Source organism: Bombus impatiens, unplaced genomic scaffold, assembly GCF_000188095.3.
Source record: "Bombus impatiens unplaced genomic scaffold, BIMP_2.2 scf_0033, whole genome shotgun sequence".
NCBI classification, from domain to species: Eukaryota; Metazoa; Arthropoda; class Insecta; order Hymenoptera; family Apidae; genus Bombus; species Bombus impatiens.
Window position 1 is genome coordinate 1255105 of NT_176452.1, and position 11127 is coordinate 1266231.

Below are 11127 nucleotides of genomic sequence, written 5' to 3' on the forward strand. Positions count from 1 at the left end.
GCCGGCGCGGCCTCGACGTCACAGCAAAAAGCATTTCCTATCGACGCTCGACGACGAAGCCAGACCGAGCGAATGGTTCTCCCGTCCCCCTTTTACAACCGAGCCCACGATGTCGCTTTGGTTTTCGAATCGCGGGTTCCGGATTGCGGGTATCCTCCAGAGGATGGTTAGGTGAAAGGTTCTGCTTCGTTACGGGGTGATTTCAAAGAGAATGTAGAAGTAGGTGAGTTTTTTTCTTTTGCTTTACAGATGGTTAAGAAGAGATGGTATCGACAATGAAAGGCTTGACGTAGATAGAATAGATTTTTGGAAGAGATATTTCGTTCCCAGCGGTTCTTTGGCGAAGCATATATGAAAAAGTGTCTTGCCAATCTTTTGCTAGAATTACCGAACTCGGAACGATAGGTTTGAGATGTTTCGTTCTTGAAAATTACTAGAAACTCTCGAATGTTTTTGGTCGAATTAACATGGCTTTTGGTTAGGAAAATATACAATTACAGGAGACGGTAACAACGTTTTAATAATCTGTTTGATATCTTAGGTAAATTTTATATGTACTTTCTAGAAACCTCGTGTCGTGGTATTTTGTACAAAGATTGATAGCGACATGTTTTGAACGTTGGAAAAGTTTACGGAGCTTTTAAAAGTAACTGTTTTAGTTTGAAATTTAAATTAAAATGTAGATAAGTCACAAATGTTTTATAAATGAACGCTTGAAGGAAGTTCGCATAGTAAGATCGGCGACGACATGTCTGATTTATAACTTTGTGAAAATACGCTCTCTGTTTGTTACCGTCGACTAAAATCTATAAAACAGAAATGCACATCTTCCGTTAACAAAATACAGAGATTCCCTTAAAATCCCAGAGACATCATCGTCCAAACATTTCTGTTCATAGATAAGATTCCTCAAAGTACAGAAATAGATATATCCAGCTTAAATATAGAAAATAATTCCAGATATAATTGCTCGTATAGATTAAACCGCGATACCTTATCGTATCAGCCATCTACTTAGCTACTTACTCCGCTAACAATTGTCATAGTTTGGTCAATTCAATTTCACATTCCCGACGCCACATCAATCGAGCATTTTCCATCAGCATCCACGAACACGAAATTAGCATAGGTGTCTATTTTTACAATCTGGAACCTCGTCGGAGAGAAATCTGCCTAACCGGGGCTTATCTCGACACCGGTATTAATAAAACATCCAAAGAAACACGAAACGCGGCGTGCACGATAAAACCGACAGGCCGACTAATTCGAAATTACAATCGACCCACGCGACCTTATCGGGAGCATATCGACAGGAGGTGGCGTTTCGAGGATCGTGGCGGCTCTCCGTGTTGCTCTTTATCCTTCAGTTCCGCCTACGATCCGTGATCTCGCCGAGAGAAACGCGCATACAACTCGCGGGAATCTGCTTCTCTTATATTCAGGATCAGAACTTAATTGCGGGGGCGAGAGACGTTAACGGGGTTAATTGGTGGATTTGAGTCTGAACCGGATTGGTCGTGGGTTCGGTTTACTCGCTAGCGGACGACGAAAATTCGATGAAACGTAACAATTATGACGGAGGAGATCGAGTCATGCGAAGTCGGGCGCGGATGATAGAGTAAGATAGGGTTATTTGAGTCAAGGTAAGCAATTTGTTCTGTAATTCGTTAAATTTGATTATATAGAATTTTTAAACAATTTACTTTTGAAAATGGACTATTCGATGTCGTATCTTGTGGAGTAATAAACGATCAAACCTATCGTGATCATCGCAACGATCATCTAACGTCTCGTGCAAAGGAAAATTTGTTCCATCAATGTGAATACCTTGGTTTTGATTACTATAACTCTGTGAGTTATTTCGTTCTTTATTTTATTAGTTTTTATACAATATCTCCTGATCGACTTCTAGTTAACCCTACCATAGGATTATCCGAATGATTTTTTCCTTTTCGTGTCTTACTCTACTGAACCTAAAATACGTAACAGTTTGTCATTCCTTCGTTACACGATATCAAGGACCAATAGTCTCCGATAATATCACACAAGGTAGAAAGTTTACGGTTGAATTTTAAGATGTTGAAGCTTAGGTGACTCGAATAATCCTATCTTTCTTACACGTGCGTGCGCGTGCGTGTTACGGTCGAGTTTCTCACGGTGCATTGGAAGGAAATTATAAGGGAATGGGTTAAACTCTGGGTTACCCCGCGGGGGTAACAGAGCAGCGAACCAGAAGATGAAGAGAAAGAACGAAGAAGAAGAAGACGAGAAAACGTAAAGGATAGAAAGGGAGGAAAGAGATGGAAGCGCGCATAGCTCGGAGGGGGCAAATCATACTTAATTGATATCACAAAGAGGCCCTGCTTGCGTTCACCACCTAACCCAACCTAACTTCATAATCGCCAGCTCGTCCGGCGGATTAAACGCCGCCCGAATCCATGTTGCACGTAAATTACGCGCGCCTCCTTCGTGCTCGCGCTCTGCCCTTCACTTATTACCGTTGTCTTCGAAAGCCTCTCGTAGTGGTTCTCTCCCATCGTTCTCCTCTTCGTCGTTCCACCCCCCGTTCCTTCGCGTTCATCCTCTCCCCTCCGCCATGTTTGCCCCTCTTCTCGATCGCCGGTCGTTTAGCGTTCGCCCGAGGAGGCATCTTGCTCTGCTACAACCGCGAATCGGCCATCGCGAATGCCACACCGCAGTTTCTTCTCTGTTCCTCTTTGGATGAAGCAATTGGAAAATCATTGATTAATCGACTAACGCTCGCGAGGCTTCATCTTGCTTTCTTTTCTTTTTTTTTTTTTTTTTTTCTCTTTCTCCATTTACGCGCGCCTCCTTCGTGCTCGCGCTCTGCCCTTCACTTATTACCGTTGTCTTCGAAAGCCTCTCGTAGTGGTTCTCTCCCATCGTTCTCCTCTTCGTCGTTCCACCCCCCGTTCCTTCGCGTTCATCCTCTCCCCTCCGCCATGTTTGCCCCTCTTCTCGATCGCCGGTCGTTTAGCGTTCGCCCGAGGAGGCATCTTGCTCTGCTACAACCGCGAATCGGCCATCGCGAATGCCACACCGCAGTTTCTTCTCTGTTCCTCTTTGGATGAAGCAATTGGAAAATCATTGATTAATCGACTAACGCTCGCGAGGCTTCATCTTGCTTTCTTTTCTTTTTTTTTTTTTTTTCTTCTCTTTCTCCATCGTCCTCGTCGTCGACCAATGTAGTCGGCCGCGAGAGTCTGTAAGATAGGGTTCAACAGATCGATTCGTGATCTCGCAGTCGAACAGAGTCGGAAAATGACTTCAATGATGGGATTATTGGCTGCTGGATAGTTTTAGATGTTACGGGGATTCCGTTGCTGGATCGTAAACGTTTGATGGGTAACTTTCATGATAATTGGATGCTCGCTAGGCTCGTAGCTGGTTAATCATTTCGACGCGCGTCCCAGTCACGGGCATTTCAGTTAGGGTATTTTTCTCGTAGTTGCTACAATTGATCGTAGCGATTTCTTCGTGTTTCTCCATGCATTTCTTCGTTCTTTCATCGCATGTGCTACTTTGGCGGTAGGTTCGAAAGTTTCGTTCAGGGACATTGGCAGATTTTTCCAATGAAAAGTCTTGGTGTGCTATGTATGTGTCTATATATGTATACATATATGAATTTTATTTTCATCATATCGTTTCAATTAGATTTATTTGTCTCGTATTTAGGTACGTTAAGAAATATTCTAACGTTAAACTCCATATTCGCCCTGGTTTCTAAATTTCCTAACAATACGTTCGTGTAGATTATTCCTCCAACTAACTAAAATCATAAAAACACGATTAATGATTCTAACCGATCGATTATTCATATAGAACGCGCAGTCGTTTCTCTATTTATATTACCAGCGACATAAACTCAATCCAACCACGTCCATAATTTCCCTTATAACTCCGCATAATCAACATTCATCGCCCACCGTAACTACACGCTCCACCTTTCGCTATCATAAAATAATCTGGATAAAATTATGGTCTCGTAATTATAAACGGCTTAACGTGTTTCAAAGATTCCACTAGGAAAATCGAAGAACGTCCATGCCGTCTATACGACGTCCGGAAATCGTGGTCGCTCCGTTAGAATAGTTCGCGACGTTAATTGGCAGTTCGTCGAGGGAACCAGAACGAAGTTTTATCGAGCAACGACGATCGTCTCGCGTGGATGCGTTCCGCGTTCGTGCAACGCGTCTCGTGTTGCTCGAGCTTGCGTTTCAAGCATTCGATAGGTCTTATCGGCGCGTTGGTACGCGCGTAGCAAACTGAAAGCGGCCGGTGTAATAACGACAATAATGAAAGGTGCACGAGGTTTGATCGAGAGTCGCCAAGTGTTGCGTTTAACGATCGATATCGTTAAACGGATTCCAAGCCGTATTTTGCTAGGATTTCTCAACGTTGCCTCTTAAATCTGCATAAATAACGAACGTTGCCGTAGGAAATGTGCTCTGGTTCGTAAGAATATTTAGAAGAGTGGGCGTGGAATAAACGCTTTATTCGATTCGTGGAATAGGTGTACACAGGCTCACGAAAGTGTTTCAATACTTGTAGACACGTTATTCTTAGGTATACGTGTTACACGAAACATTTTGAAATTTCATTCGCGCTATTATGAAACCCAATGATGATTACATTGGTTAAATCTGAAACAAATCTGGAGATGTATATAGAAATTGCGAGATATTCGGAACAGCTGTATGTATACTTTGTAGAGATCGGAAAAGTGTTTCATCCATTACGTCGATGATCTTCGATATTCGACGAAACAATATTCGACACTTGTCCGTATCATCGAATTGAAAGCCGATCGTCAAATTGGTGGAGTCAAACGTGTGAACCTTTGACGAAGCTACAGCGAGTGGCTAGTAGAATATACTCGTGAATCATGGGAATATATTCCTGAAAAGGAAACGGTTTACACCCGGAAGCCTCGTTCTTGATAATAACGATAATGATAAGTATGACACTTAAGCATAAAAATCTCAAACTTCTGACGTCGAACGTAACATTCGACGGACGTTTCTACCTGTCTGTTTCCTAACCGCAATACCTTATAATCATAGCTTTTGTTCGCAACTTTTCTTAATTCGCGGCCTTTAATTCCAGACAGACGTTCCGCGTTAACGCACGCGCGCACCGCTCACGCTCCACCTTTTCTGTCCATTGAATTTCCGCGCGGAAGCTCGCAGAAGAAGCGAGAAGGGCCCCCGGTCTTCCCCCCTCGCGGTGGCACGCAAACTCGCCTGAGAAATAAGCAGGCACGATATTCAATAAATAACGAGACGCGTACGAGATAATTGGGTAGCCATAATTGCGCGCATCTTGCGTATTTCGTGCCTGGTCGAAACGCGCGACCGATCGTCATGTGGGCCCCGTAGGGTCCCTTCGATTCTTCCTACCTACCGTCGGACCGACACAAAAGGGACTTTCGCGTGATGAGACGCGCATATCGGTTCGGTTTCCGGTGAAACGGCGCGACAAACAAAAGCCCTGCTGCCTCGAATTCGCGGTCGTTCCCCGAATGTTTAACTCTCTCTCTTTCTCTCTCTCTCTCTTTCTCTCTCTTTCTTTCTCTCTCTCTCTTTCTCTCTTATACTTAGTCGGTTTTCAAGAGTTCGTGTTCTCTTCCCCTTCCGTCATTGAGTGCGAACTCATCAACCACCTGTGCTCATTCTCCACTTTCTCCCGAGCGACGATTATATTCCGCGTATTATTTGCTCGTTTCGCATTTTGGCGTCCACCGATTGTCTTTCCGCGTGAAGGGTCGTCCACGGAACACGGAATCGACGCGATTCTTTCGTTTCACACGGATAGTGGAGACTTTCCGTTCAGATGTGATTATAATTCTTCGGAGTGACTTACGTCGCGTCTCGTCAGTTTAGTTAACACATTGGCAAATTTAGATTGAAATATACTACGCCATAATTTTTAACTTTTGCGAAATATTATATCGTAAATATCACGTCATATCGTAAATATTATATTTGTATTGTTATTTATATTTTTATATCGTATTTTCTAAAACTTTTCTCTTTGCACCTAAAATTATGAAATATCTTATTAAACGAGATAAAAATCCTTACGATTCCGAGATTAATTCATCGTCCCATCAATTAGAACGTGATTATACGTCGGAAATATCTTAGATCTTTCACATGTTACTGGAACGTGGTTCGGAGATAGAGATCGGTGATTTTGTGCCTGTTGGAATCTCTGATGAAGTTGCCCGGGATGATAGTGGAACGTTGAAAGAATATTTTGAAAGGATACCACTTATACCTGGGAGGTTGCAGGTATGGTATCACCAGTGAAATCCCATGGAAACCTCAAATAACGTAAAAGATATGAATCTACGTAACTGTTTCCGTATTTTAGCAGTGCGCTCGTGAGTAGATAGGATTATAGGAATAGTTCTCTTTGCATGAATTTTAAAAGGAGGTTTTATGTCTTTATTTCAGAACCGTTTAAACGTGCGTTTGACACGAAAATTGTTTCACGTATGTCACGCCGTATCTTTTACGATATTCGAGGCTTTTTATTATAAAGAATTACAATCACACGCGAACCACAACGTGTCATTTGCAGCTGTATATATCTTTCAACTCGTAATTTAAAAAATATTTCGTAGAGAAAACGTTTAACTAACTAAACGTTATATACATTTTTGCAAAATTGCAATTTAGCTTATTACGATCTACCTCGCGAAATATCGAATTTCTGTAAGCGTAAATTGTTTAATTCGAAAGAAACACGATTTTACCAACGAGTTGCGTCAATCGTTGTGATATCGTATCTGTTATTAGTCGGACGAAAATTACTCTGACTTTGCTACAAGTTCGAGCAACCTTCGTCGCTGGTCGATAGGTAGGCCGTAATCAAATTCATCGATCGTATTAGTGGCAACAATATTTCGCGGAAGAGGCAGCTTGTTGTGTCGTTGAAGGAAAGGTGGAATCGATATATCGGCTTTGTTTAATGAATCCTCCTAGAAATACGTAGTCATCCACAGCGTTCGTCACGCCATCAAATTCATTCGACGCGTTTCCTCCCTTCCTCAGTGGTTTTCAAACGCCTTTTCTAAAACACGTTCCAATTTTTACGTGGCTATTCAATTGTACGCGACATCGCTACGTAAAAATTCGCGTAAACGTAATTTCATATCGAGAAATTTTTATTTCCTCATTTTCTAGTTTCCAAACTTTTCAGATTTAAGGAGGTCTGTGAATTAATCAGTCGACGAAATTCTAAATACTCGAAACTACATTAAATTACACATTAAGCGTTCGTAGAAATAATTCACAAATTTCTTTGCAAATATTCAAGATTGACAGGCAGTTTAATGAGCTAATCTATTTGGATTGTCAAATTGAAACGAGTGTCATCGACGGATACTCGAATTAGTCAAACTTGGAATTATTAAGTATTCAAAATCACGCGTTCAATTTTTATATATAAAAATTCACAAACTTTTCTGTAAATATCCGATATTTCCTACTGTTCGTTTCAAAAAAAAGCTCGCTTGAAAACCGCTACGTTGCTCGAACGCCTACTCATCGAGACGATCATTCTCGCTAGAATTGAACGTGTTTCCAATCTGTTTCTCGTACGAAATTTCTCGCAGGCGGTTAAACAATTAACTTATTCCGCGTTCTGACCTGCGACTTGGCGAGAAATTCTGCGATATCGAGGCTTTATTAGCGCGAATCGGCGGAACAACCGTGCGCCATCGAGAATTCGCATGCTGGCGTAGCAGTTAAGATGTTATCGTATAATGAAAGACCATGGTCCGAGGAAAGAGCGAAGTTTTATATTGAGATCTAGCCCTGCTCGAGAAGCCAGCCTCGACGTCTTTCGATTTCTGACTTCGTCCAAAATGGATGATAAATTAACTAGAAATAGGTAACACGGGGCAGGTGATGTCAGATTGGCAGATGTTTTTGGTTACACAACAGTTCCGGCCCTAATCTAACCGGCAACGGTATTACGCTCGTTTCATTTTTTTACTTATACACACCTACACTGCCGTATTAACGGTTACGGTTTCGACTTTCCGCGTATTTCTTCGCGTTTCACTGGATTTTCGTTAGATATCGTGCGAATCGTTTAGAAGCTAGACCGATCGAATTTATAAGATGAAAAGTAGAGAAGAGCGATGATATTTTTAGTTATTCGAGTGATGGTATTTACGAATTATTTTTACGTATTCTTGTAAAAATCATTTCAGATGTAGGATTCATTTTACATGACTTCATTCGTGGACAAATAGTTTGTATAATCAAAGTTCACGTTCGGATAAGTGGATTCAATCGACACCAGTTTATTCAATTAGACATTTAGTACGGTTTTGTTGGACTGAATTTTGTTGTTGCAGTAAGGCACTAAATATGTAGCTGGTTAATGAGATTGGGAAATTTATAAGAAGTAAAGTCGATGTCTAAAAACCACTGTCGTATCTCAGTCGTCGATCCTCTCTAATTGCGCGATGCATTATGAAAAGGAAATAATCTCTGTGAATAATATTCACAAATTAGAGTCACATGTTTTGTTCGAGCGAAATTTTCCAACTCTGTCATAATTCGAACATTAATAGAAATTATAACGTCGTGTAAATGTGTCATTAAATAAAAATATAACTCATACGCAAGAGTAACTACGTTATCTTTATGAAATATTTGTAACCCTCGCTGTTACCATGTTAGCCGTTCGGAATGCAACTTTTTAACAGCAAGATCCAACTCGCTGATCAAGCGAGCATTAACGTACTATCTGCTTGTTACACGTTGTACAAACGTGGCATAACGTGGTCACGCAACGACCGTGATATCTGTTTCAACCGTCTGAGAAACGACACGTCAACCTTCATGTAAAAATCTTTATCTTTCCCAATTCAAACTCCGCTCTTATCTATTGTACACGTTCCAAAGGAAACCAATTCCCAGGACGAGCAAAAATACCACGCTATAACTTCCTAAATTATGAACAAAACGAGGAACAAACGAGTCGAGACCAATTGATAGATAGCATAGTAGAATAAGATTAAGTCATGTTCACAGAAACGCACGTTACTCCGCGATAAATAGCGTACACCCCGCAGCGTGCTCGAATCACTTTCCACGTAAACACGTAAATTGAGCATCAATCCGAAATAATTGATCGCGAGAGAGTGGGAGTGGAGAGGGGGAATTAGCAATTGGCGGTGTTTCGGCGCGGAAAAACTCGACAAACGGTGCTGACCACCGCGATTTGCCTGGCGATCGATCGACGATAATCCGAGGAAATGATCGCCTGCCGCGGCTCACGCATTAGAAAACTGGTACCTAGCCTATGGTCACTGGATTATGGAGTTTGCACCGCGGAATTATAACTGCGCTGATAGCATAGGAAAACGTGGAACAAGACTGAGAGTAACGAGAAAAGAGAGACGAGGATAGAAAGAACGTATAATGCATCTATGTATCACGATGTCCAGCGGCGTGTCTGGAACGAACGAGAGAGGAGAAGGTAGTTGCTGCGGGACGAAGAGGGGAAAAGAATTTCTCTAGGTAGCCTCCGCGAGGATCGGAGAGATTCCTGATTCAGTCACGCCGTGATACACCCCCACACGCGCGGCCGCATAAATCCGCGTACACTACGCCCCCCCCTCCCCTTTAATCCGTTAGATTCTGCGAATACTCGCGGTCGTCTTTTGAACCGCGATCACCGAGACCGCGTAATTGGGATTGGATGATTAGACGCATGCTCGTTGCCTCGAGCAATCCACGCGTGTAATCTCGAATTCACGTAGACACCGCGGCATAGTGATACTTCCGAAGGCGATATCTCACGGTGATCCTCGCCATCGCGAGATCTACGTGTCCTCGAAATTCGAATGCCAAAATAGAACAGTAGAAGCTTTTATAGATACATACGTGACTTTATGGATTTATGCGTGTTTCCGTTTGTTTGCCATGATGGCGAGATTGTCCCTTTATTGCTAGAAATAGGGGAGAATCTAGGACAGGCTAGAAAAGGAGCGTTTTTAATCGTACAACAGCGACCATTCATCGATAGTTGATTTCTTTCCGTTATGTTTCTCGTTGTACGCCTGTACGAGAGTTAAAGAGGGACATCGATATTCAATCGATAGATAAGCTTGGTCGACGCTTAGTTGTAAATACAGCTGGGTCCACGACGAGGGTTCAGGTAATCCGAACATAGGACGCCTTGTGTCGCCATGACGAGTCTCCTTCCGCTTTGTGTACCCGGCACCGCAGCCTTGATCCTCTGTACACGCAGCTTGCCGACGTTTTCTACGTATTTCGCTATCTTTCCACTGTCCTTTAGACCGCCTCTGTTTGCCCGGATTAACCGACTAGACCATCTAGTAATGTTCCTCCGCGAAATCATTCTTCGTTGGGACTGCGAGCTAGATTCTTGTACATCCGGTCAGGACCAAACACCTGGTATCAATTTAGAATTACGAAAATAAAACATGCTAAATCTATACTTTAATAATGTTCTAATATAATAATACTTTTATAGGTACAATGTAAGAAGTTATTTGTCTATATCATAGAAAAACTTAATAACGGATTAAATTCGACGATATCTTACTAAACATAAATTTCTATTCTTTGTTACAGGTACGACCTGGGGTTGTGTCGGGGTAGCTAGCAAAGAATTATCTGTCGGCGGTGGAGACCAGATTTGGACGGATAGAGAGAGAACGAAGGGGGTGGGGAGTGCGACATACGGTAGGAGAAGAAGAGGAAGAGGAAGTCGAGAGAGTGTAGGCGCAGGCGCCGTAGGTGATGTGAGGCTGGCGCCCGCCTCACGTTTGGGGTGATGCCCTCCAGTGAGCCTCATCCCCCCCAGTACCACCTTCAGAACCACAACATTCCTCCCTCGCATCTGCAACAACACACGTCGACCGCGATCGGGCAACATCAGCTCTACCAGCAGCTGGTGGCGGCCCATCAACAGCAGCAACAGCACCAGCATCAGCAGCATCAGCAGAGACAGCAGCAACACGGCGCGCCCTTCCAAAATTCCACGTACACGCAGCAAAAGCAGGAGATGAGCCCGGAGGAGGAGGGGGGTCGAGGGGGCGGGTCCCCCCCGGCAGCA

At 42.9% G+C, this 11127-nt stretch overlaps 1 protein-coding gene across 2 annotated transcripts in view; it reads left to right on the plus strand.

The window, feature by feature from the left end:
- Window positions 1-11127, plus strand: part of LOC100741370 (zinc finger homeobox protein 3) — a 246712-nt gene that overhangs the window by 218208 nt on the left and 17377 nt on the right. For both annotated transcript variants that reach the window (XM_033321904.1, XM_033321907.1), the window contains exon 6: window positions 10644-11120. In XM_033321904.1, the coding sequence (XP_033177795.1) occupies window positions 10846-11120 (275 nt within the window). In that variant the 5' untranslated portion in view covers window positions 10644-10845. The remainder of the gene's footprint in view (window positions 1-10643; window positions 11121-11127) is intronic.